Here is a 27,572-nt window from a genome sequence, read left to right as displayed (position 1 = left end):
AGGGCATATGTGTGTGTCATGTGTTAGACACTATCAAATCCCCTCTGTAGGGACTGAACCACCAAAGCTGAATGTTAACAATGTGCAAAAATGAGGGATAAGACCCAGCGCCCCATCTATACAAACCTAGTGACCAGAGAGCCTCCCAATATTCTATGCAGAGGACAGGCTTGGACAGATCTCACATAGAAACACCCAGGCCCCGGGAGTGGTAGAAGGAACCATGAAGCACCATCGCCTTTACTTTGCATGGAATAACAGTCTAAGAGGTAACCCTGTTCATCTCAGGCTGAGCAGGAGCTCTGAGTGGTTTGTATTTTGTTTGTGTGTTCTTTGATTGATTAGACACTTTGCAGTTTTCTCTTTCTGGGTTTGATTTGGCAGACAAAAAGTTGCAAGGCCTGAATCCTATTGCTGCTGTTCAGTCACTCGTCATGTATGACTCTTCATAACCCCATGAATGCAGCACACCAGGCTTCCCTGTCCTCCACTGTCTCCTGGAGTCTGCTCAAACTCGTGTCTATGGAGTCAGTGATGGCATACAATCATCTCATCCTCTTTTGCCCTCTTTTCCTCCTGCCCTCAATTTTTTCCAGCATCAGGTCTTTTCCAATGAGTTAGTTCTTCACATCAGATGGGCAAATTATTGGAACTTCAGCTTCAGCATCAGTCCTTCCAATGAATATCCAAAGATTTCCTTCAGAATTGACTGTTTTGGTCTCCTTGATGTAAAAAGGACTCTCAAGAGTCTTTCCCAGCACCACAATTCAAAAGCATTAATTCTTCAGCACTCAGCCTTCTTTATGGGCCAACTCTCACATGTGTACTTGACTACTGGAAAAACCATAGTTTTGACTATACGGACCTTTGTTGGCAAAGTGATGTCTCTGCTTTGTAATATACTGTCTAGGTTTGTTATCGCTTTTCGTCCAAGGAGCAAGCATCTTTTAATTTCATAGCTGCAGTCACTGTCCACAATGATTTTGGAGACCAAGAAAATTAAATCTGTCACTGTTTCCATTATTTCTCCATCTATTTGCCTTGAAGTGATGGGACCAGATGCCATGATCTTAGCTTTTTGAATGTTGAATTTTAAGCCAGGTTTTCACTCTTTTCTTTGACTTTCATCAAGAGACTCTTTAGCTCATCTGTGCTTTTTGCCATTAAGGTAAGTGTCATATGTGTATCTGAGTTTGTTGATATTTCTTCCAGTAATCTTAACTCCAGTTTGTGCTTCATCCATCCCAGCATTTCCCTTGATGTAGTCTACATATAAGTTAAATATGCAGTTTGACAGTATACAGCCTTGATGTACTCCTTTCCCAATTTTAACCAGTCCATTGTTCCATACCCAGTTCTGACTGTTGCTTCTTGACCTGCATATGGGTTTCTCAGTAGCTAAGTAAGGTGATCTGGTATTCCCAACTCTTTATGAATTTTCCACAGTTTGTTGTGACTCACACAGTCAAAGAATTTAGCAAGTCAATAAAGCAGAAGTAGATGTTTTTCTGGAACTCCCTTGCTTTTTCTATGATCCAATGGATGTTGGCAATTTGATCTCGGTTCCTCTGCCATTTCTAAATCCAGCTTGTACATCTGGAAGTTCTTGGTTCATGTATTTTTGAAGCCTAATTTGAAGGATTTTGAGCATTACCTTGCTAGTATGGGAAATGAGGACAATTGTGTAGTCAATATCAAAATCATATTGATTATATTTTTTGCATACAAAGGTGGAGAGGCTGTATACAGTCAGCAAAAACAAGACCAGGAGCTGACTTGGCTCAGATCATGAGCTCTTTGTTGGCAAATTCAGACTTAAATTGAAGAAGGAAGGGAAAACAATTAGGCCATTCAGATGTGACTTAAATCAAATCCTTTATGATTATACAGTTTAAGTGACTAATAGAGTCCAGGGATTAGATGTTATAGACAGAGTGCCTGAAGAATTACAGAGAGAGGTTTGTAACATTGTACAGGAGGTGATGACCAAAACTATCCCCAGGAAAAAAAGAAATGCAACAAGGTAAATTGATTGTCTGAGGAGACTGTACAAATAGCTGAGAAAAGAAGAGAAGTGAAAGGCAAAGGAGAAAAGGAAAGATTTACCCATCTGAATGCAGAGTCCCAAAGAAGAGCCAGGAGAAATAAGAAAGCGGCCTTAAGTGAACAATTCAAAGAAATAGGAGAAAACAATAGAATGGGAAAAATTAGAGATCTCTTCAAGAAAATGAGAGATACCAAGGGAACATTTCATGCAAAGATGGGCACAATAAAGGACAGAAATGGCAAGGACCTAACAGAAGCAGAAGATATTAAGAAGAGGTGGCAAGAATACACAGAAGAACTATAAAAAAAGATCTTAATGACCCAGATAACCTCAATGGTGTGATCACTCACCTAGAGCCAGACATGCTGGAGTGTGAAGTCAAGTGAGCTTTAGGAAGCATCACTATGAACAAAGCTAGCGGAAGTGATGGAATTCCAGCTGAGCTATTTCAAATCCTAAAACATGGTGCTGTGAAAGTGCTGCACTCAATATGCCAGCAAATTAGGAAAACTCAGCAGTGGTCACAGGACTGGAAAGAGTCAGTTTTCACTGCAATGCCAAAGAAGGGCAATGTCAAAGAATGTTCAAACTACCGCACAATTGTGCTCATTTCACATGGAACCTATTAGGGAAGTAGAATTCTATCCATTTGTCCCCAACAAATGGATATTATTAAATTTATTGGTTTACATCACCCTGCTGATCCTTCTTTACAAATGGAAGGAAAATTAACAAAGGTAATATGCATCCAGTCTCTTATTCAGTCAACCAACTTGAATTGAATCCCCTCTCTGTCCCCTCACTACTCCCACCTCTAGGGCAGAAATAAAAACCTGCATAGCATGCAGTCTGAATTCAGCACACAGTTGTTTGACATTTGGCTCCCACTGTTGATCTCAGAGGAAGAGTAGTGAGCGGTCCTGAAGAGAGAACTTTGTTCCCCGCCCAAGAATTAAACCTGGGTAATGGAAGAAACACCAAGAGTCCTAGCCACTAGGCCACCAGGAGCTAGAGGTTAGAAGCAATGTGGTCCTGGCTCTTATCCCTGTTAGAAAGCAAGAATGTTTCAAAGAGGCAAAAACTGTAAAATCAGGTACAAATTTTATTATCAGAGACATGACACAATGTATGAAGGGCCCGTGGGAAAACAGTTGTTCCATTCGCCTCAGAAGCAGTCAGAGAAACCCACAGAGAGGGAAAGGACATGGGCATCTTCTCTAATGAAGAGGAGTGCAGTGCGTCAAAAACTAGGCAGAGACGATACCCAAAGAGGAGTGTGGGTGTCCTGAGTGAGAAGGAGTGCCGTATGGAGGTGAAGGAAATCATTTACATAGGACAGTCCTTCTGGGCCTTTGTTTACCCTTGGCCAGTTTTCTTCTTTCTTTCTTCACACCTAACTGGTCCATGGACCCTCCCCAAGATGCATTCACGACTTTTTGCTAAGATGGATCCCACTGCACAGGCCTATGGGTGCATGTCCACACTTATTATGGGGTGAGGTCTCCTCTCTTTTCCACCCAAGAAGCCTTCTTGTGCATGTGCAGACAGGTAAATCTTCCTTGACCTCAGGAGTGGGCACCTTATCTCCTTGTTTTAGTAGAGCTCAGCTTTCCCACTAGCTTTGTCCTTGAACAGTCTGGGTGAGAACAAAAGCTCAATTTTACTCCACTTGACAACCATCAGGTATCTGGCCCAGAGGCCAACTGTAGCTACCTCGTTTTGTTTTTGAAAACCAAAATAAAAAAGAGATAGAGATAAGATTGTCCGTATTTGAGTCAGGAGATAGTACACAAATATCTAGACTTCTCTGAATGTAGTCAATCTAAACGGAGCCAATCACCCTGCTTTCCAGCCTGGAAGCTGCTGGTTGGAGCGGAGGAGAGGCAGCTCCCAGTAGAAAGGCCTGTCATGCCAGGTATCCAGGATGCCCACTGAACATTATCATTCATTTCTCTTGGGCCAGGGGTTTGTGAGAAATGACTTAGACTGCTAGCTCCTTAGGATAATGAACACCTGTGTGTTACTCGACTTTGACTTTCCAACATCCTACCCAGACCCCAGCACACAAGGTTCCCCTTAAATGTTTGTTGGATGATATAAAGAATCTGGTGGATGCCTGCATCACATTTCTTCCAATACTGAAACCATGCAATTGCAGTACTACTCCAGCCTAGATCTTTGATACAGACTGGCATCAAAGGTGCCCCTGATCTGTGCCAATGTCCCACTACCTAAAGCCACTCATATGTCACTGGGCTGCCCCTAAAGTCTTCACTTTGCTAGTGACTTCTTTTCCTTTTAGCAATCCCCTCTCCAACTGAGGACAGCCACATACATCTTAGGAATATCACATGAGATCATGAATGTCTAGCATGGGCCCCAGCATTTACTTTTATCATATTATTATCAGTGTTTTATCTCCAAGCTGGCAGCAGCTTATCTCCTCATTCTTTGTTTAGTTTAATTTTTCATTCAAGCCTCAAAGAACAAGTTACAGTAGAAATCTCTGTATTCTGAGAATTGTCTGTCAGGGAATGTTTGACGGGAGGATTCCTACGTGCTGTCTCTCATGAGTCCTTTGTCCCTCTTCAAGCAGAACAGCACACTGCTCCCAGGGACTGAGGTCATTGTGTGAGGCAGGCTTGGGTCTCCTTTAGTAAACATTCTCTTTAGGACAAAACTGCTTAGTCCCGTTCCCCTTTCTTGAGATATGGATTGCCTCCTGACCTTGTGACTAACATTACCCCTTGTTCCCTTGGTAACGGTTGATGTACGTTCGGTTTTCTGATCTCTATCATTCCTGAAAGAAGTTTCTTGTGCCACAGCCTATATATACTCATAGGAAAATCATTAAAGCACCTTTGCCCCATCAGAGCTTAAGTCCCTGGGTCTTTTTTTTCCTCTCTCTCTCTCTTTTACTTTCTTATCATTTACTCCATACCACAAGGTTCTGGTCCATTAAAGGACCCCAACAAATGGCGCCCGAATAGGGACACTGGTGTACGTGGCATATCAGGCGGAGTGACTCAGGGACCTATTGAGGTCGGTAAGTACTAAGGCATGGGTTAAACGGCTGGCCAGCCCCATTATTTTTCTACTTTACTTCACCATTTGTTTAAATTTCAGGGACTTCTGGTTTCATGCCAATGAATAGAGGCTTGCCTTCAAACAGTAGTTGAACATAATCCTTAGTTTCCTGATAAATGCAGTTTTGATTTAGAAATATGGCTCCGGGTCAAAGAAAATGTCAAATGAGCAGCCAAACAAGGAAAAAATATTCCAATTGATCTCTAGCCCCTATGGGCTCTTATTAAAGCTGTAATTCTGCCATTTCAAGGTACATTCTAGCCCTTCCAATATTCAGCAACAGACAGAACACTTATTACATAAATATAAATTAAATGATTAAACTTTACAAAAGGCCCAATTAAAACAATACAAAATATCTCAAAATTTTCTTACTAGCCCTGCCCTGGCTGCTCCAAATGCTTCTCCTCTGCCAACAGTCGCAACTCCAAAAGTCTCTGCTTTGTTGGAACCTAATGAAAAGTTACGCTAATTTTTAAACTAGATTAGAAGCTGCTATTCCCCATATTGTAATCAGAGAAGAAACCAAAAAACAGCTAGAGAAATTACTTGCTTATGAGAATGCAAATCAGAAATGTCAAAGAGCTATAGCTGCAATTTGTGAGACTAGGACTATTATTGATTATTTGAAGGCTTGTCACAATCTAGGATCAAAAACTTAAAAGATGCAAATACTAGCTGAAACAATGGCTACTACCTTTTAAAAAGGGAAATGAAGGATGCTTTACATGTGGAGATAAAAACTGTTTAAAAAGGGACTGCTCTAAGAAGGCTAATAAAAAACCTCCAAAAATTTGCCCTTGCTGCCATAGAGAAATGCACTGGCCAAAGACAGTAAATTTAAATTTGATATTGAAAGAAAACCTATTCCAGGAAACTCCAAACAGGGGACCTCCCAGGTCCCCTACAACAAAAACCAGGGGCAAATTCTATCTTTTCCCTCAAACCCTCAATATCCAGCAGTGCTGCCATTAATATACCAGCCCTAAAAGATTTTTTCCTTTACCCTTAAGCAGTCCCTTCTAGAGTACCTACTGGACTTTTTGGACCCCTGCCCCCACAAACCTTCAGTCTTTTACTTGGCTGATCTAATTTGGCTTCTAAAGGAATTACTGTTCACCCTGGAATAATTGATTCAAATTATAAAGGAGAAATTCAAATTATGATGTCAGCTCAGATTCTATGGCAATTCAAAAGGGGGGACAAAATTGCTCAATTACTTCTTTTGCCTTACATTTCTATTAACTCCTCTAATAATGTACGGACAGGCATATTTGGCAATACAGATCAAAAACAATCCTTATGGACATCATTGGTATTTAAATATGTCGGACCAAATATAAATATCAAAATTAATAGTAAAAGATTTTCTGGTCTCCTCGGCACTGGATCTAATATTATTATTATTTCCAAACACTTGTGGCCCAAACCCTGACCTATACAAAAGGTCTCTTGCAAAATTGCAGGAATTTCTCAAACCAAAGTACAAGAAATTTATCAAAATATTCAAATCTACCCATATGATAGACCAAAAGGCCAACCTACAACATTAAGACCTTACGTGATAGATGCACCCCTTAATCTAATAGGAAGGGACTTACTTATGCAATGGCAAACTCAGATATACATTCCACATTTTTCCTAGGGGCCACTGCTCATTTAACAAACAAAACAATTATTAAAATAACTGAGAAAAATTATGAGCCTATTTGGACAAAGCAATGGCCCCTTATGAAAGAAAAATTACAAGCTACTAAAGAACTTATAAACACACAATTAAAATTGAAACATATTGAAGAATCTTGCTCTTTTTGGAACTCTCCTATTTTTGTTATAAAAAGGAAATATAACAAATGGTGTCTCTTAACAGAGTTTAAAAAAGTTAATTCTTTTATGAAACCTATGGGTGCATTGCAACCAGAGATCCCATCACCTATTACTATTCCTCAAAATTGGCACATTATTATTACTGATTCACAAGATTGCTTTTTTAATATACCTTTACACCCTTTAGACCGGGAGAAATTCACTTTCTTTCTCCCTTATCCTAATCATATCGGGCCTCATAAAAGATTTCAGTAGACTGTGTTACCTCAAGATATGCTTAAAAGTCCTGCTACCGCTGCTGCTAAGTCACTTCAGTCGTGTCTTACTCTATGTGACCCCATAGATGTCAGCCCACCAGGCTCCCCTGTCCCTGGGATGCTCCAGACAAGAGTACTGAAATAGGGTGCCATTGCCGTCTCCATAACAGTCCTAGTATTTGTCAAAATTTTGTAGCCAAGGCTTTACTTCCTATGTGACAGCAATTCCCTCATGAATATATCATTAACAATATACTATAGCTACAACAAAAGGAAGTGGAACATAGGCTTGTATAAAATATGATTGATTATAGCAAAAGAAATAATTGCTATAGCTATGATTGGTCCCTGTGAAATGTCTGGTCCAAGTCCCAAGTTCTTCGGTATTTGCAACAAGTTTTCAGATGTCCCATTGTTTAGGCCCAATCTGTTTATCAAGGATGATTCGAGGATGAGGTGGGGGCCATTCCATCGTCAAGCTAGCCAAGAAGTCCTCTGTCATGGTAATGTTCCATTGTAGTATTAATAACCTTCCATGTTACTTGAGTAATATAATCATACATAGTATTGTTAATATCATCTGAGCAGTTCAATAACCACATACTATGAGATCCCCAATTGACAACTGTATGATTAGCTATAAACATTAATTTTCCTGATTTGGCCTGACATTTGTCCCAATGAACAGGAATATATTTAAAGTTCTTATTTGTAAACCCTTTGCATAGTGTTCTTTGTTTTTTCTTTAATTCTTTTCCTAAAGTTTTAGTAGTATAAACATGATTCATGGACAAAGAAAGGGCAGTAAGTAATCCAAGAAGCATCAGAAAGTCCTCTTTTGGAGGCAGGGGAAGGCCTAAGTTTGTCGGCTAATGTTTATGCATAATTCTGTTGTGCCCATACACAAAGGAAGGATTTCATAACCTAGAACGATATTAATTAGTTTTTCTTTTTCTTCAGGATAAGAGGGCCCCTCCAAGTTCCAAGGAGGGGGCATATGTGTTGACTCATTAGTGGATATGATTGGTTCTATATCTGTCCATTTTACAACCTACAATAAAAAAGCGGGGTTAGGTATATAAGCCCAGTAAGTGTGATCAATCAGGTCAGCCTGAGAGGGGGAAGCAAAAGCAAGCAAAGCAAGCATAGTGAAGAAAAATATTTTCAGGATTCTGAGGCATTCCCTGTTGAGAAATCAGATTTTCAGTTTAATTAGTAAGGGTATTTATCTGTCCCCAAGTAGGGAGATCATAAGGTTGATGATGTCGGGTGCAGCGTTTTTTGGAAATTTTTAATGTCGCCATGGCTTATATTGGAATTCTTTCTTCCTGGGTTTTTTGCTGTTTCATCTCTAGTCTGAATGCTGGGGGCCCCCTTAGGTTGAGTCTTCTGAAGAGGAAGTCATGTGAGCTCGTTGGATCCATCTGGAGAAATAGAAGCATATCTTTTCCCTGTAAGATTAGTTTCTTAGATTTCCATTGATTAGTTAACCCGTCTTGATATCAGATGGGCAAAGGAGGGGACGTGTCCTTTAATGTTTCAAAACTTCTTTTTTTGTTTGTTTGGTTTTTGTTTTTTGCTTTTGTCAAAACATCTCTTTGTAGGAAGTGGAACTTTAGCTAAATAATTGGCTGATCAATTATCTGGGCTAGACCCACATAGATGGTTTCAAAGCCTTACTCATAGCATTGGGTCTAGAACTATAATTTTGGTGATTGTCTTAACAATTATATTTGTTGTCTACTGTTGCCTTCATGCAAAGATTGTCAAAACTGAATAAACTCTGATGGTCAGAACTCTTCTTACAAATATTATAAATAAATAAGGGGGAATTGTCAGGGAATGTTTGACGGGAGGATTTCTACGTGCTGTCTCTCATGAGTCCTTTGTCCCTCTTCAAGTAGAACAGCACACTGCTCCCAGGGACTGAGGTCATTGTGTGAGGCAGGCTTGGGTCTCCTTTAGTAAACATTCTCTTTAGGACAAAACTGCTTAGTCCCGTTCCCCTTTCTTGAGATATGGATTGCCTCCTGACCTTGTGACTAACATTACCCCTTGTTCCCTTGGTAACGGTTGATGTATGTTCGGTTTTCTGATCTCTATCATTCCCGAAAGAAGTTTCTTTAAAATCATTAAAGTACCTTTGCTCCATCAGAGCTTAGGTCCCCGGGTCTTTTTTTTTTTCTCTCTCTCTCTTTCTCTCTTTTACTTTCTTATCATTGACTCCGTACCACAAGGTTCTGGCCCATTAAAGGACCCCAACATTGTCTAATCCAATGTCCACAGAAAATGATAGAGATAAAGATTTTATCAAGAGTTTGGTATTCTTTATCAGATCCATTAGTAGCCTAAAGGGGACAATTATCTCAGGTCAGAACATATATAGCTAGGAGCTCTTGGCCACCATTGTATGCTAAGAACCTGAACTTCCCTGAATACTAGGACCCAGGAAAGAAGCATGAAGTGGCCTGTGCTCCTCGGGCTGGTGGCCCTCTCAGAGTGCATAGTCATGTAAGTATGGGGACTGTAAGTGGCATCATCTCTCTTTCTGGGATTTCTCTTTTCGTCCTCTTATTCTTCCATCCATCAGGGTTAGAAGAGAAAGTAATCATTCTCTGGCAGTCTTAAATTTCAGCTCTCACTTATTGATGAGAATATTGTCATGGGCCTCATTCATGGGGCAGGCCTACAGAGTTGCATAACTCTGGGAGTACCAGTCACATCATGACCCATATAAAAATGGCACTCCTGGGAATTGTTCAGTGCATGACCTGTGCAGCTGTCGGTGTGGTGCTACAGAAAAGCATTTCTCCTGCATTTGCTTTTAGGTCTTCTCTCTGCTCTCTCTCCTCTGCTGTGTGTATGTGTCAGGGTCTTCATCTGTGTAGGCTCCAAATGGTCATCTGGTTTACCCAAGATTACACAACAGAACCTGTATGCAGACTTAGGTCTTTGACATGTCTTTGCATGGCATTCTGATAAAAGGTGACACTCATAAAAATGCTTGGAAAATACACAACGCCATTACAATGCCAGATACAACAGTCATACCTGGTTACTGACATTTCTTTGTTTCCTTTTCCCCATGCTCGGTGAAAGAATCCCTATGACAAAGATGAAGACATTTCAAGAAACAGTCTTGGAAGAAATTATGGCAAAACATTTCCTGGAGGAACAATCTTATAGCCTGCCCCAGGACACTACTCTTGACCACAACTTCTCATCTCACCCCCTGAGGAACTTCTTGAATGTGAGTGTGTTGGGAGGATGGTGCTCCACAGCTGAGGCTCTGGTCTAGCACTGGGGCTCATCTGGAGGTGCAGGTGGGATGTTGAGGCTGGGGCTCCTGCAGGAGGCAGAAGCAGTGGGGAACAGGAACCCATTCCCAGAGGAGAAGGCAGTCTCGTCCTCAAATCTTGGTCTGTGGTGACTGGGCCCAGCAATGACCAGCTGGTAGGTAAACATCCATTTATGGGTCAAAAAGGTGGCATTAGTTTCAGGGAGATTATTCTTTCTGAACTAAGTGAGCCACTGATAAAAGATGAATGGTGAGACATGCCAAACAAAAGATAACGCCGACTGCAAATCAAGTGTGAATCCCCAGGCAGAGAAAGTTCACCCTCCACAGATCCAGAAAAGACACTAATTTACTGAGCCCCTAATGCATGTGACTCCATAAAGGTCTAACACTATAGCTACTGCTTTGTTTAGTTTTTAAAGGAGGGGGAGATGCTTATCTCTTGTTCAAGAATGCATAGGCAAGCCAGAGAGAGTAAAAAATTGAATACATATCAAGAAAAGGGCCACCCTCATGTTGTTGACAGGGCATGCTCTGAGATTAGCAGGAGTGGCCTGGGGTGAACTAGGAGGGCCACCTGGAGAAGAAGGTGATAAGGTTGGCCTTAAAGAAGAGACTGGAGAGCTTCTCAGATGAAGGGACCTCTGAGCAGAGGCTGTGAGGAAGGGCGATTGGAAAGTGATTTCAGGTCTTGGGATGCCCAGAGGGAGGCAGAACGCTATGAACAGAGGGTAGCCAGGCAGCCAAGTCTGCCCTAACCTCCCTCCCTGACCCCTGTAGATGGCCTACATCATCAACATCACCATTGGAACACCGCCTCAAGAGTTCAGTGTCATCATTGACACCAGCTCGTCTGACTTGTGGGTTTCCTTCATCCACTGCCAAGCTCCCTCCTGCTGTGAGTACCAGCCCCCCACCCATCTTGTCCTCCCCCTCCCCCTCCTCCATTCCCGGCACCTGACTGATACCCATCGATTGTGTCGGCAGCTAAACACTTGAGATACAACCCTAAGACGTCCAGCAGCTTCCAATCTGACGAGGGGAAACCCATCAAACTCAGTTATGGATCTGGAAGCATAACGGGAGTTCTTGCCACTGACACGGTTCGGGTAATGTGGGAACCAGGGGCTCAGTCAGGTCTGGTCCTGGGAGCAACCATTGCCTGTAAAATAGATGCAGCTGGGAGGGACTGTCTTTCTGAAAGTCCCCTCATGGCTGGCCACATGCCCAGCAGGGCCCTGTCCCTGGGGAGACAGTGCCCCTGCAGACACACAAACTCCCAAAACAATGAACCCCAGAGAGAGGCTTGGGGTGTGGACCCGCATCTCCATGACCCAAGGTGCATTTTGCTGGAGTAGGAAGAAGGGGGAATGAAGCACCCCCTTTTATATTCACAGGCTCTACAGGGCACTTTCATGGTAATAACTTGTTTTATCCTGCAACATCCCCAGGCAGGAGGTACTATTATTAGCTCAGGATAAAGACGAGGGACATGAGGTGTAGAGAGTGAGGGCCTTGCCCAGCTCATGTATTTTTTAAGTTGGAGCTTGACTGTCCTTCAAGACGCAAGTAAGTGTGGGATTTGGGGAAACGATAAAGCTGATCTGGGGCCCCTGGGGCAGCACAGGCAATTCAGGTATCCAGGCAGGGAAATCAGGGGTCACAGGTGTAAGATGGGACTGATAAAAGGGTTCTCACTCTAGGGGGCCTTTGAGACTAATAAAAACTATGTCCTGCCCCCGCCCCCCCCCCCCCCCCCCACACACACACAGTGCCTGAGTATGCTCTCCCTGTGTTTCTCTGTCTGGGCCTCTGTCTCCCTCTGTCTCACACGCACACAGGCACTCACACACAAGTGTGCACATCCCCAAAAGCCTGATATCCAGGAAGAATGTTCATTAGAACCCAGCCAAAGATATTGTATAATGGGCTTCTGTCTTCCTGTGCAGACGCAGGATCCACAATGCACTGCAATGAATTCAGTTCATGTTTGTCATCAGATCATAGTGATGCCAAAGAGAAGACTATTCTGCTCTCTATTCATTGTATCCTCAGAGGGGAACCATTCAGTCCTGCCCTGAGTTTGGTTGCCCCACCTGTACAGAAGACATGAGACCAATTTGACTCACTCAGATGGTGTTTGCAGGATAAGCAGGCATTGCTAAGATGCATGGCCCCACACAAACGGAACCCAAATTCCTGTCCCAGCTTGATGTCCCCATCTGAGATCAACTGATGATTCAGTTCTCTAGAGTGCTAATGGCATCTACAGTCCCAATGCCCAGTTCTAGTCCCACTTCCCATATTTTACGTGGGCACACTCTCCTGTCTCACAGATTGGGCGACTTATTGCCAAGTCACAGACATTTGTCCTCAGCATGAACCAGCTCAGTGGGGCCTTGGAACATGCACCTTTTGATGGCATCATGGGCTTAGCCTACCCCAGCCTCGCCATCCAAGGGACCACCCCCATCTTCGACACCCTGAATAAAAACGGAATCATTTCTGAGCCTGTCTTTGCCTTTTTCATAAGCAGGTAAGTCTGAGCTGGACAAGTCCTCTCTCCAAATTAACTAGAAGATGCTTTCAATTGCATGAAAAATTAAAGACTACCTCATCCAGAATATTCCAGTGAGATGGTCTAGCCTAGGAGAACTATGGCCCCAGGATCACAACTGGCCCCGTCACTGGGTATTTATCAATACAGTTTCATTGGAACACAACCATGCTCATGGGTCCAAGGGTGCAGTTTTGTCCAGGGAGGTGGAGGTAATAAGGAAAGCAATAGAAGGTGTCAGGATATTGGAGGAAAAGGCAACAGGATTTGCTAATGAATTTTATAAGGATGGAAGGAGAAGGATGCCTGGAATGTTTCCTTCCTCACTAACATTTCACTGGGAACCCAGGACGAGCTACAGAATTTGCAAGAGCCAGCACAAAATGAAAATGTGAAACCCCTTGTTCGAAACACATTAGGGATTTCAAGACAGGGAGAGTGGAGGTGGGTGGCCTGCTCAGCTTGAAGTCCCATGGACAGCACAGGTCACAGGCAAGAAGAGCCAACCCTAGGTGAGACTGAACCCATGTTCTTAGCTCCCTCAGACATCAGCTTTCCTGAAAAATGACAGGCTAGACAAGGAGGAAGCCAGACCCCTCCAGCATAAAGTCCTCTGAGGGTATATCTGAGCATCCAGGTGGCTGGAAAAGTCCAGGCCCTCATCAGAAGGATGGGTGGTCGGAGCCAGGCCTGGTTGGAGCCAGGCTGCCCAGCTTCGAACCTCTTCTGTGACACTTATTAGATGGGGACCGACCCTGGTCAGGTACGCAAGCTCTCCAAGCATCCGTTTCTGCATGTGTAAAATGGAGACCATAGTAGTGCCTCTGACAGGTGAAGAAGTGCAGCGCTCAGACAGTGGCTGGTGTTACCCTCCTCCAACAAGCCCCTTCTTCCTTCTCTCTTCAGCTGGCCGCAGAAGAGCAGCTTGCTGATGCTTGGTGGGGTGGAACATGCCTACCACAAGGGAGCTCTCAAGTGGGTACCGGTGACCCAAGCCGGCTTATGGCAGATAACTGTGGACCGGTAAGCCTGCCCCTCTGAGGGCCACCCGAAATGATGCTGCCACACATGCACATGGACACATACAATTCAGTTCAGTTCAGTTGCTCAGTCGTGTCTGACTCTTTGCAACCCCATGAATCGCAGCATGCCAGGCCTCCCTGTCCATCACCAACTCCCAGAGTTTACCCAAACTAATGTCCATTGAGTTTGTGATGCCATCCAACCATCTCATCCTCTGTCGTCCCCTTCTCCTCCTGCCCTCAATCTTTCCCAGCATCAGGGTCTTTTCAAATGAGTCAGCTCTTCACATCAGGTGGCCAAAGTATTGGAGTTAGTTTCAGCTTCAACATCAGTCCTTCCAGTGAACACCCAGGACTGATCTCCTTTAGGATGGACTGGTTGGATCTCCTTGCAGTCCAAGGGATTCTCAAGAGTCTCCTCCAACACCACAGTTCAAAAGCATCTATTCTTCGGTGCTCAGCTTTCTTTATAGTCCAACTCTCACATCCATACATGACTACTGGAAAAACCATAGCCTTGACTAGACGGACCTTTGTCAGCAAAGTAATGTCTCTGCTTCTTAATATGCTATCTAGGTTGGTCATAACTTTCCTTCCAAGGAGTAAGCATCTCTTAATTTCATGGCTGCAGTCACCATCTGCAGTGATTTTGGAGCCCAAGAAAATAAAGTCTCTCACTGTTTCCAATGTTTCCCCATCCATTTGCCATAAAGTGATGGGACCAGATGCCATGATCTTAGTTTTCTGAATGTTGAGTTTTAAGCCAACTTTTTCACTCTCCTCTTTCACTTTCATCAAGAGGCTCTTTAGTTCTTCATTTTCTGCCATAAGGGTGGTATCATCTGCATATCTGAGGTGATTGATATTTCTCCCAGCAATCTTGATTCCAATTTGTGCTTCTTCCAGCCCAGCGTTTCTCATGATGTACTCTGCATATAAGTTAAATAAGCAGGGTGACAATATACAGCCTTGACGTACTCCTTTTGGTACACACACAAATGCACACACAGTCACACACAGACATATGCTCCACACACACACGTAAAAACAGATACAGAGACACATATAAACACATACAGAGGCAAACATATAAACACACAGAGACACACAAATGCATGCAAACATGCACACAGGAACACACACCACCCATGGGTTCATAATTGCCCCAGAGCTGCTGTCCAGGTCTCTGACCAGGGTCCTGAAAGGGTCCAGAGAGGCCTGGGCAGCTGGGGGAGAGCTGCATTCCTGTGCTGTGAGGTGGGGAGCCTGGTTAGAGGACTCTATAGTGTGGTGAAAAGAGGATCAGGGGGAATTTCACCAACCTGAACAGGATTGTGTTAAGATGACCTACTGACCAGGGCCACCCAGGACCTAGGGTGTTCTCAGGACACAGAATTGCCAGCTGAAAAGCTGAGAAAGTCCTGAAAAACTGGGAAAACTGGTCTCCTCAGAGAGAAGTTACACAACAGTGGAGCAAGTTTGGCTGCAGTCTTGAGACCTGAGAGCAATGCATAAAAAGAGACACCCCACCTAACCAGTGATACTTGTGGCCCAAGCCGGGCACACAGTGGGGCAGGGGCTGTGCCTGATCAGGAAGCTGGGATCCAGGCGTGGCCTGAGAACAAGGGGCGAGAATTGATGGGATTCTCTGTGATAGCTTCAGGCCAAAGCTCACCTGCTCTTTGGAGGCCCCTGGGTCTGCTCATGCTCCCCTGGCAGGGACCTCAGGGTCTGAGCCGGGTGAGGGGGCAGTGCTGGGAGACAAACTCTCCCAAGGCAGCCTATGTCTCCCCCACTACCGCTCATTCATTCATTCAACAATCATACATTGTGCATCGCTTGTGTGCTGGGCACTTGAGGGAGGCACTGAGGATCCAACTTGCCCTCACATCTAGTGAGGCAGACGTACATGAAACAACATGAAATGAAGTTCACACACAGTGAATTACCACCTTGGTACATGCTAGACATGAGGAAGAGTCTACAGAGTCTGAGAATGACAGGAGCCTTATCTACTCTAGCGGGGAAGACTTTCCTGACATAGTGACAATTAACCTGGAAGATAAGGAGAAATTTGCTAAACAAAGGGGATGAGGTTCTAGGAAGCTCGCCAGCACAAGCCCAGGCCCTGAGCCTGGTGCCTGTAAGAACTGAAAGGAAGTTAAAAAGATGATGTGACCAGAGAAAAGAAAAACAGAGTCAGGGCAAGAGCCAAAGAGCTCTTCAGGAAAGAGTCAGGGAAGGGATAGTGATACGGGGGTCTCCAGAGTGATCCTAGTGCCTGCTTTGTCGCTCCGTCTTTCAGCATCTCCATGAATAGAAAAGTGATTGCTTGTTCCGGCGGATGTCAGGCCATTTTGGATGTCGGGAGCCCATATTTGTTTGGCCCAACTGACATAGTCAGAAGCATCCAGAGGAGCATCAACCCCAGCCCCCTCCAGAATGAGCAGGTGAAGGGTCATGCCACAGAGTCATTCTTGGGCTCCCCACACACCAAGGAACACCTGGATCAACCTCTCTCCTGCTTTCTTTTACAGCGATTGATTTTGTGTAACCGTACCATGACCCTGCCTCCTGTTATCTTCACCATCAATGGCATGGACTTGCCAGTGTCCCGTAGATACTACATCCAGAAGGTGAGGGGACAACCCTGGGGGCTGGTTCCCAAATCTCAGACTCACAGGAACCCTTGGGCTCCTGCTGGGAGGAGGGCGCCCTCTGCAGGCCTGGTCACATCATTGCTGCACCTCAGATGCTGCTGAGCCCCTGTGGCGGGGCCAGCGCCTCCCACAAAACCAACCACGTGAGAGTGAAGGGCAGTCTGGGACATCCCTCCTCCTGCAATAACCGTGGAGACACCACCCCGTGCTGGCGCGGTGGGAGTCACAAGCAGAGGGGAACACTGAGGGCCTCAGGTTTCCCAGAGCTTCAGTTCAACCAGAGACCTCAGATGCATGAACACGGAAAGTCAGCTCTAGCAATCCCTGAAATACAAGTGAGGAGGTGGGTTGGCTGAGGACAGTCCTGTTGTGCTGACCAACCATAGGGGTTAACAGTCTCCCCTTCCCAACACAGAAGTGTCCAGATTGAGATCATAAATTACGTGCTTATGCTAGAACTCGGCTACAACGTCGCACTCTGCGAGTTGTGGTACCGACCCCTCTGTGGGGAGGTTGGATGCTAAGGTGAATAAAGGAGCACAGTGGCTGCTCACCCTGGCACAGGGTGGAGGCTTCATGTCAGCTCCCCGTGGGAGTTCAGAGCAGGCTGATGGGCTCAAAGGAGGCTTTGAAGAAAGGGAATTGCAGTAATTCTAAACCCCCAGCCTCATGGAGGAATGAGGAAGCCTGCTTGGGTTGAGGCAAATCTATAATGGATTCTATTCTATGGTATAATGGATTCACGGGGGCTGTGCAAGGGGGTCCAGGGGCAGATTAGGGGTGAGGAGGGCTACAGACCAAGGGAGCACCAGGGTAAGTCACCCAACCCAGCCTGGAGTGGCCAAATGATGTGAGTGTAGGACCAGAAAGTTTTCCTAGACGGCCTGAGTGCAGCATAAAGAATGCGTTGTGACAATATTATTTACAACGGGTAACCAGCAACAACCTACTATGTAGCACAAGGAGCTCTGCTCAGTGTTATGTGGCAGCCTGGACGGGAGGGGAGTTTGGGGGAGAGTGGGGACATGTATATGTGTGGCTGAGTCCCACTGCTGTCCACCTAAAACTATCACAATACTGTTAATTGGCTATCCTTCAATACAAAATTTAAAATTTTTTTAGGAAAAGAATGGGTTGTGGGCAATGGGGAGAAGAATAGGTATTCCCTGTGGAGGAAAAAAGAGGGCAGGAGTCAGAAGGAAAGAAACAGCAGAGTGTGATGGGGAGCTATGGGCCATTCTTTTTCTTTTAAAAAAAAAAAAAGTACTTTGAAGTAGAGCTGACTTACAATGTGTTAATTTCTGCTCTAAACCTAAGTCATTCATTTTTTTATATATATATGAAAATGTATACCTACTCGTTTTTGTATTCTTTCCCATTACAGTTTATCACAGGATACTGAATACAGTTACCTGTGCTATACAGTAGGACTTTGTTGTTTTACAGTCTCTATATATTAGTTTGCATCTGATAATCCCAAACTCCTAATCCTCCCCTCCCCATACCCCTCTGTCATGGCAACCACATGTTTTGGCCCTTCTTGTTCCTATACCCTCACTTCTGCAGCTGCTGTGAGAGCCACTTGATTCTTCCCAAAAAAAGGGGAAAAAATGGAAAAGCTCTCTGCTCTGGATATTGAGGGGGGTGGCAGGTAAGTGCTCATGCTGACTGATGTGCATTTTTGTCTCCCCCAGATTTCTGAAGACATCTGCTTTATAACCTTTAATGGGGGCACAGAAAACATAAGCCCCTCAGAGACCTGGGTCCTGGGTGACATCTTCCTGAGAGCATATTTCACAGTTTTTGATCGGGGAAACAATAGGATTGGCCTGGCTCGCTCAGTGTAAATGCTGGGCTGCTTCAGGAATCACTCAGGCTCATTCCAAAGACACCTTCACACCTAGGGCACTCCCGCCCAGGGATGCTGGTGAACTGTGTTTGGTGCTATGCAAGCCCTGTCCTCAGAAAAGAATAAAGGATTTCATCTCAATAGAGCTAATACAAATGGCTGCTTCTGTTTGGGTTGGGGAGGTGCATCAAAATTGGGAAGGATCTAGAATCAAGTCTGAACCACAAGTAAAAGGATCCCAACTCCAACTGGCTTCAAGAAAGGAGAGACTTATTGAAAAGACACAGGGGGTCTGGGATGCAGGAACTGGAGCAGATCCAAAGATCTCAGGGACTGTACCCAAGAAATCAGAAGCCATCAGCTCACACTTTGACACCCTCACACTTCCCCTTCTCTCTTCTTTGCTTCTCTTAGCCTGACAGCTTTCTTCCCTCAGGTTTCTACACCTAGTGAGAGTTTCAAGCTGCCTGTCTCACGCCTTTATCTCTCTAAGGCAGCTAACCAGTAAGGAAAGAAGCTCAGAAGACATCAGGGTTCAAGGGAGTGCTTTGAAGGGACCACATCTGATCACGTGTCCAGTCCTGGACCAAGCATCCTGGCAGGGGCATGGAGTCCTATAGCTGGTTTAATTCATCACCTGGCCCTGCCTGTGATGGTTATGTGTGCTTGACTGGTTCCTCCAGAACCACATAGTTGAAACTGGGGAAAGACAGCCCCAAAGAAGTGAAGAGTTTACGACCACAACACCAACTCCACCACTTCCCATCCAGATGGATAGGGTTACAGTGCCTGCACACTCAGTCATATCTGACTCTGTACGACCCCATGGACTGTAGCCCCCAGGCTCCTCAGTCCATAGGATTTCAGGCAAGAATACTGGAGTGGGTAGCCATTTCCTTCTCAGGGGAACTTCCCAGCCCAGGGATTGAACTCAAGCCTCCTGCACTGGAAGCAAGATTCTTAACTCTGAGCCATCTGGGAAGCCCCCTTTCAGAGGGATGGTAAGGGGTAAAAAAAAAATAGCTTCTATCCTCCCCATCTCAGAGGAACACTGGCAGTAGCTTTCTGCTCCAGGGGGATCTCGGTGAAGTCCTTCAAGTTGAGATGGTTTCCTTTCCTCCTCCCACCCCAGTCACCAGCTCTCTACAACCCATACCTGCTGTGTCCTTTCCAGTCCCACTTCCCAAGTTTCAGGCCTGTGTGGATCTCTGAGCCATTCCCCTCCTCTGGGGTCCTCCATTGGCCTCCAGTGCTGCTGGGGAGGATGCCACTCATATAATGGGGGACCCAAGGTGCACAGAGCCGTCAGCCTTTCTGACTTCCTTCAAGGGTAGAGCTCTAAACCATTTGGTTCGAGTTGCCATGGATTGACACTATAAGAGTGGAAGCATCACTTTCTCTCACCTGGAGACCTGAGGCAGAGGCCCTGATGGGGACACCAGGGTCAGAGGCAGAGAAAAGATGAGAGAAAAAACAAACAACAAAAAAATAAGTAACGTGGAAAACAGACCCAACTCAATGCATAGTATTGAAAGGTTGCTGCTGTGAGCTGTGTGTTACCCTGGGATTTGTGACCTCTGGAGGAGAGGATTTTGATCTGGGCTCAGAGACATGGCTTAATTACTTGGAGCTTTTTGTGTAGCAAAGTTTTATTAAAGCATAATAGGGATAAGGAAAGCTTCTGACATAGACATCAGAAGGGGACAGAAAGAGTGCCCCCTTGCTAGTTTTTAACGAGGTGTTTTATGTCTGTTAGAAAGCTATTAACCAGATAACAGACACCTCAGCGCTGAGGGAGTTTCACATGCCCCTCTCCCACAACACGCATTTTTGAGACATCCTTTGGCCATAAAGCAATTAACAGGAATACTAGTTGGATGAGCCATTTACAGCCCAAGGTTTGAGAAAAGAAAAAGAAAATTAGTCTTAGATGTAAACCATTTTGAAGAAAGACAGATTCCAAAGTAAATACATAGTTTCATTAACACAGCTTGGGGAAAAAATACTTCCATAAGAAAAACACTTGGTTAGTTCAAGGTAGAACCAGGCGTCATCAACACAGAATTTAAAGAAGACTCTTTGAATTTTGTGCGGAGAAGGGAAAAACATCTGCCACTTGCAGTTTATGATTTCCTTCTGCCACTTGGGGTCCTCTGGCCTTCCTACCTGTTACCCTCTCAGTATGGGCCTTTCCTCTACAAGACAAGCATCAGTCAAAGAGATGTATTCCTCATCTCTTCCTCATCTCATTCACTACAAGTTTACTGAGCAGCTATATGTGCCAGGTGCTGCGGTGGACCCCAGGGGAGAGGGATGGGTTGGAACCCACCACCAAGTCATGGAGACAGATAAAGAGACAACTCTCACTGGAGAGGGCCAGATGGAGAAAACGGCAGAGCTGTGGGTAAGAGGCCAAGGAGAGCTTCCTTTCAGGGAGACATGGAAAGGCTGGCAGAGGGCAAGTGGAGGGTCATTGACTTCAGGCTTGTCATTGAACCCTGAAACACACCCGTCTACCTTGCGGTTGCCATCTCTATGCAGAACAGCCCTGTGTCCAAGGTTGCCTGTGCCTGGCCCCTTTAGGTGACACTGGATTATGATCCCCTTGACAGTAAATATCACAAACTGAGCGAAATGGAGACTCAAGTGAACAGTCTCTCAAACTCATTTTCCAAGTAGTCTTCATAGAACCATAAGCCATGATTCTGTTGGTAAGAAATCACCAATAAGTGTAAGAAGCACAGCTCTGGTCAATTACATATGCGATCTTGCTGTCTCCACACAAGCCTGGCAAGGCATGTCCCCCATTGTACAGATGGAAGATGTCTCCTCCGATCTTCTTTCATCCATATTGGAGACAGACACATAATAATCCCACAAGTAATACATGCTGACTAAATGAATGGGTACATTTATAGATACTTCCAATAGAACACATTGGTGCATCCATGTTGGGAGACACGCATGGTCTCAGCACAGCTACTGCCATAATATGAACTGGAGAAGGTCAGGATTTGCCCCTCTAGATCAGCTGGGACTGATAAGCTGGGGCTCTCCTAAAGCTGGGGCTGGAGCTGGTGTCTGTTAAGGAGCCTCCTGTTCTTGAAAAATGAAAGTGAAAATCATTTAGTTGGGTCCGACTCTTTGCAACCCCATGGACTATACACCCATGGAATTCTCTGGCCCAGAATACTGGAGTGGGCAGCTGTTCCATTCTACAGGGGATCTTCCCAGCCCAGGGATTGAAGCTAGGTCTCCTACATTGCAGGCAGATTCTTTACCAGCTGAGCTACCAGGGAAGCCCCTCCTGTTCTTGAGGCTCTATGTTTGTAGCCTGTGCCACCAATATGAGGATAAATTCTGATCTTCAAAGCAATAATCTTACCCCATTCTCCACTTCTATCCTTTACAAATTGTAGATCAAAGAGATGTATACCTTAGGTGAGAGAAACAGTGGAAAAAAATAGCAAAAAGATAGGTCTGGAACACTTCTTTAAGAGTGTAACTTTGCTCAATCTTTCTGGAGATGTTTTGTTCTGAATATACATATGGCCTTTGTCCCGGCAATTTTGCTACTAACAATTATACTAAAGCGATGGTCAAAAGCAGCCACCAACATAAATGAGCAAGAATGAAGTCCTCAGAGTCTCCTACAAAAGAGAATATCTGGAACATCCCGAGGTCAGTTCAACATAGAGTGTCCACAGCATAGACAGACGATCACACAGGCAACTGCCTGAAAATTGTATTTAATGTTATGGGAAGTCATTCCAATAGGACATTGAAAGAAAAGAACAGAATACAAAACAGCATGATCCCAGGTTTGCAGAGCAGTTGGAACACAGTGCAGCCTCCTTGCCAGGCATGGACATTCTGGAGCTTTTCTGCCTGGGTTCAAATCCCAGGGCAGGAGTCAGAGGGTTGAACCGACAGAGGTGACAGCAAGGCCACCATGGGAGCAACTGAAGATGCATGAGGCCCAAGACAGGGTGGGGACAGCTGGGAAGTGGGGAGGAAGTCACACAGCATCCACAGGTACAGAGACAACAGCTCTTTAGGGGATGGTACCTCCCACTCTAAGGAGATCGGACTGGGACCCAAGCAGGAAAGGAAAAGGTGCTGATCTGTGTTACCGAGAAGAGAAAACGTATCACTGTTTCCTCACTAACAAACCCTGAGAAAGAAACTTCCTCTTTTCCTTTCTCTCCTCCTTCTTTCCTTCCTTCCTTCCTTCCTTTCCTTCTTTTGTCTCCTCTGAGCTTTCACCCCCACAGAGCTCACTGCTTCCATTGTTTTCCCATCTATTTGCCATGAAGTGATGGGACCAGATGCCATGATCTTTGTTTTCTGAATGTTGAGTTTTAGGCCAGCTTTTTTACTCTCCTCTTTCACTTTCAAAAAGAGGCTGTTTAGGTTCTCTTCATTTTCTGCCATAAGGGTGGTGTCATCTGCATATCTGAGGTTATTGATATTTCTCCCAGCAATCTTGATTCCAACTTGTGCTTCATCCAGCCCAGGATTTCTCATGATGTACTCTGCATATAAGTTAAATGAACAGGGTGACAATATACAGCCTTGATGCACTCCTTTCCCAGTTTTGAACTGTTGTTCTATGTCCAGCCTAACTATTGCTTCTTCACCTGCATACAGATTTTTCAGGAGGCAGGTAAGATGGTCTAGTATTCCAACCTCTTGAAGAATTTTCTACAATTTATTGTGATCCACACAGTCAAGGCTTTGGCATAGTCAGTGAAGCAGAAGTAGATGCTTTTCTGTGCACACCTTGGGCCTTGCTAAACCTCTCACCATGGGGAGGGGTCATGAAGTCTCCAGATACTGGTCGTGCTGCTTGCAATCTTGCCTTCAACTTCTTCCCGCTACTTTCTATCTTTACAAAATCCAGTTCATGTACCTCAAACGCTGGGAACTCAATCTATTGGATGATAGTAAGGCCCACATGCAGCTACACAATACCTGGTAGATGGAGGCCAGTGTGATGCCTCTGGTCACTACCTGCAAAGGGGAGGCTGCAGAAAGTACCAGTGGGGAAGAGATGCTGGTGAGGGCTTCGATCAGGATAACTCTCCAGATCTGATGTCAATAGGGTAAAAAGGCAAGGTATTGATGGCTCTTGCTCAACAACGATCTACCCTGGGACTGTTCAGCTCAACAACAAATAGTTTCACCTGATATCAGATCCTATAAACATAAACTCAGGGGAGAAAAAGGAAAGACTGAATGCAAAGCAAAGCATTTTCTAAGCATGAGGACACTCAGATTAGAATAAGGTATGCAGACCTAGAGATAGGGGGCGGTACCCCTTCCCCTCTTTCTTTAGCATAAATAATTAGTGCCAGCTCTTCACTTCCCCCAAACTCTGGGTGCAGAGCGGAAACAGACAACATGGGGACTGATGTCTTGGGTTTGCATTTTGGCTCCTCAGCACTTTACCTGTGTGACCTTGATCAAGTCTCATAACTTCAGTTTCCTCATCAGCAAAACGGGTAGCAAGATGATAACCCCACCATGGGGATGGCATGTGTGCCTGGGATGAGCGAGGGTCCCTGAGAGAGCTTTATGGACTCCTGAGTCTGGAATAAATATTCATTATTCTGCCTCTTCTGCTCTGCTAGGCAGTCCCATCACCTCAAGGGAAACAGAAGTGGAAAAAATGGAAACAGTGAGAGACTTCATTTTCCTGGGCTCCAAAATCACTGAAGACAGCGATTGTAGCCATGAAATTAAAAGACTCTTGCTTAGATAGCATATTACAAAGCAGAGACAACACATTGCCAACAAAAGTCTGTATAGTCATAGCTGTCGTTTTTCCAGTAGTCAAGTATGACTGTGAGAGTTGGACCAAAAAGAAGACTGAGCACAAAAGAATTGATGCATTTGAATCATGGTGCTTGAAAAAACTCTTGAGAGTCCCTTGGACTGCAGGGAGATCAAGTCAAGCAATCCTAAAGGAAGTCAACTCCGAATATTCATTGGAAAGACTGACGCTGAAGCTGAAGCTACAAAACTTTGGCCACCTGATTTGAAGAGCCAACTCTTTGGAAAAGACCCTGATGTGGGGAGAGATTGAGAACAGGAGAAGAGGACAGCAGAGGATGAGAGGGCTAGATAGCATCACTAACTCAATGAACACGAACAGGAGCAAACTCTGAGAGATGATGGAGGCCAGGGAAGCCTGGTGTGCTACAGTCCATGGGGTCATAAAGAGTTGGACATGATTTAGCAACAGAACAACAAAAGAAAAAACAGGAGCAGGCAACCAGATTTACTCTCCTACCTCAAACAACACCCAAGCAGACATATTAAACGAAACAACAGTTTTCAGACATTGGACACCTGGCGGCAGAGGACAGATTCTTCAGAGGGATGTGCAAAGGGAATGAGCTCTACATTGAGCCAAATCCAGATACTGTTTCCAAGCCTGGAATGGGAAGCATATATCCAGGCAGTCTCCTCAAGCTGGGAAGAGAGATTTGGGGCTCTAGGTAGCCAGAGTTCACAGGAGAGAGCTACACAGAGAGAACCCTGGAAATCTGCTCGAGACGCCACTCCTGTTTTCAGCTGAGCGTTGATAGTACTGGTCAGGATTAGAGGAAACAATCCTTGAGCCTCAACTTGAGCCACAGCTAATTTGTGTCACCACCTAACACAGTGGAAATAGTTCATAATTCACAGGACATCAGGAGGGCGCTGAAGAGGATATTGCCTTGAGTGTGGGGAAAAGTAACCCTGGTCTAAAGACTGGTCTCCTCTCAGCTGACAAAGCTGAACAGCATGCCTGTAAAAAAAAAAATAAACTATTTCCAGGATATTAACAGTGTCCCCCAAACAGTGCCAGAAATATTTTTAAAAATAAAAAATCCAGCACCCAAAAGCATAAAATTCCTAACATCCAACATCCAATCAAGAATTTACATGAAGTGTAATGAAGTGAGAAATATGATCCATAAAGAGGGGGAAAATTAATCAGTAGAAACACACTCAAAAATACAGATAACTGAATTAGCAGGGAAGGACATTAAAATGGTTACTACAATCATATTCCATACATTCAAGAAGCTAAAGAAGATTGAACATTTTAAGCAGAGACATGGAAAATATTAAAAAGATCCATCAAAATTCTGGGAATGAAGTATACAGAACGAAAATTACAGCAGATTAGACACAACAGAAGAAATGGTCAGTATACTTGAAGAAACAGCAACAGAATTGACACAAAAGGAAACACAAAGTTTTAAAATACAGGCAAAAAAAAATTGAGCAACAGGGAGATTTGAAACAACTTTAAGAATACTAAAATGTATAACTAGAGTTCCAAAGAAGCAAGAGATAAGAGACAGAGAAAATTCCTGAAGAATAACTCAATGTAAAATTTCCAAATGTGATGGAACCTTTAAGACCACAGATACAAAAAATCAATTAACCCAAACACAAGAAATATGAAAACTATACCAAGGCACATCATAAATACATTGATTCAAACAAGTAACAATAAAAATTGCCAGAAGGAAAAAAGACATATTGCCCACTGGTCCCCATCACCCAGTGTCCCATGTGCCTCAGACTCTAGGCATGACCATCAGGCAACTGTAACTGCACCCTAGCAAGCAGGTTCAGGCAAGATGTCTGCCCAACATGTAGACACAGAGCACAACCTTGAGTCACAGCACACCTGTCAGAGGGAATTGCAAGGAAAATGCCCTAGCTGACATCGTCAGGTTAAATTAAAATCTATGATCTGGAGGGTGAAAGTGGAATACATGTATGTGTTAGTCACTCAGCCATGTCCAACTCTTTCTCACCCCATGGACTGTAGCCCAGCAGGCACCTCTGCCCATGGAAATCTCCAGGCAACAATACTGGATCGGGTTGCCATTCTCTTCTCCAGGGGATCAGAGGGGCCCAGGAATCAAACCCAGTTCTCCTGCATTGCAAGCAGATTCTTTACCATCTGAGCCACTGGGGAAGCATGAAAGTGGACTAGAAGAGCCTTGAGAACTAAATCCAACTACAGTAATAGTCATATCCCTTAAAAGGCAGAAATTTTTAAATTGGATTTTAAAAAATACAAAGCTCATCTACTGCTGCCAACAAGAAATCCACTCTAAATATACAGACACAAATACTTCAAAAGTAAAAAATACGTAAGAGATACCCTTTAATTATGGTAAAACACTGTGGCGGTGGTTTAGTCACTAAGTCATGTCCAGGTCTTGCAAACCCATGGACTATAGCCCACCAGGCTCCTCCATCCATGGGATTTTTTCAGGCAAGAATACTGGAGTGGGTTGCCATTTCCTTCTCCAGGTGATTCCTAACCCAGGGATCCAATCCCAGTGTCCTGCATTGCAGGTGAACTCTTTACTGACTGAGCTACCATTTACCATTTTAAACATTTAAAGTGTATAATTTTATGACATTAAGTACATTCACACTGTTGTACAAGCATCATTACCATCAACCTCCAGAATTCGTTCATCGTCCAAGTGAAACATCGTACCCTTTAAACATTAACTCCCATTCCTCCCTTCCCCAAGTCCTTGCCAACCATCATTTTTCATTCTATCTCTATGAATTGGTCTCATAAAATTGCCTCCTCAGGGTATCTATTTGAAGATCTGTTCTGCCCCCTTTTTCCTGAGCCCAGAGTGCCTCATTTCTGCTCTCTACCCTCAACTCCTTTCAGGGGAGGTTGAAAATCACCAGCTGCTGCTGCAGTATTTCTTCCTGGAAGAGGTATATGGCAAGCGCTGTGGGAACTGCCAATTTGTAGATTGAGCCCCATGCATGTGTGCTTAGCCACTCAGTTGGGTCTGACTCTTTGCTACCCCATGGACTGCAGCATGTCAGGCTCCTCTGTCCATGGGGATTCTCTAGGCAAGACTACTGAGTGGGTTGCCATGCTCTCCTCCAAGGAATCTTCCCAAACCAGGGATCAAACCCAGGCCTC

At 44.5% G+C, this 27,572-nt stretch overlaps 1 protein-coding gene across 1 annotated transcript; it reads left to right on the top strand.

The window, feature by feature from the left end:
• Window positions 1-9,676: 9,676 nt before the first annotated feature.
• On the top strand, window positions 9,677-18,602 carry LOC122674196 (pregnancy-associated glycoprotein 2-like). The gene is made up of 9 exons (XM_043872355.1): window positions 9,677-9,729; window positions 10,318-10,468; window positions 11,297-11,414; window positions 11,504-11,625; window positions 12,853-13,052; window positions 13,980-14,096; window positions 16,401-16,545; window positions 16,633-16,731; window positions 18,450-18,602. The coding sequence occupies exons 1-9, from the start codon at window positions 9,677-9,679 to the stop codon at window positions 18,600-18,602; spliced, it is 1,158 nt and encodes a 385-aa protein (XP_043728290.1).
• Window positions 18,603-27,572: the final 8,970 nt, after the last annotated feature.

Source organism: Cervus elaphus, chromosome 2 (assembly GCF_910594005.1).
Source record: "Cervus elaphus chromosome 2, mCerEla1.1, whole genome shotgun sequence".
NCBI classification, from domain to species: Eukaryota; Metazoa; Chordata; class Mammalia; order Artiodactyla; family Cervidae; genus Cervus; species Cervus elaphus.
Note: the sequence above shows the minus strand (reverse complement) of the source record. Positions and strands in the feature narration are given on the sequence as shown.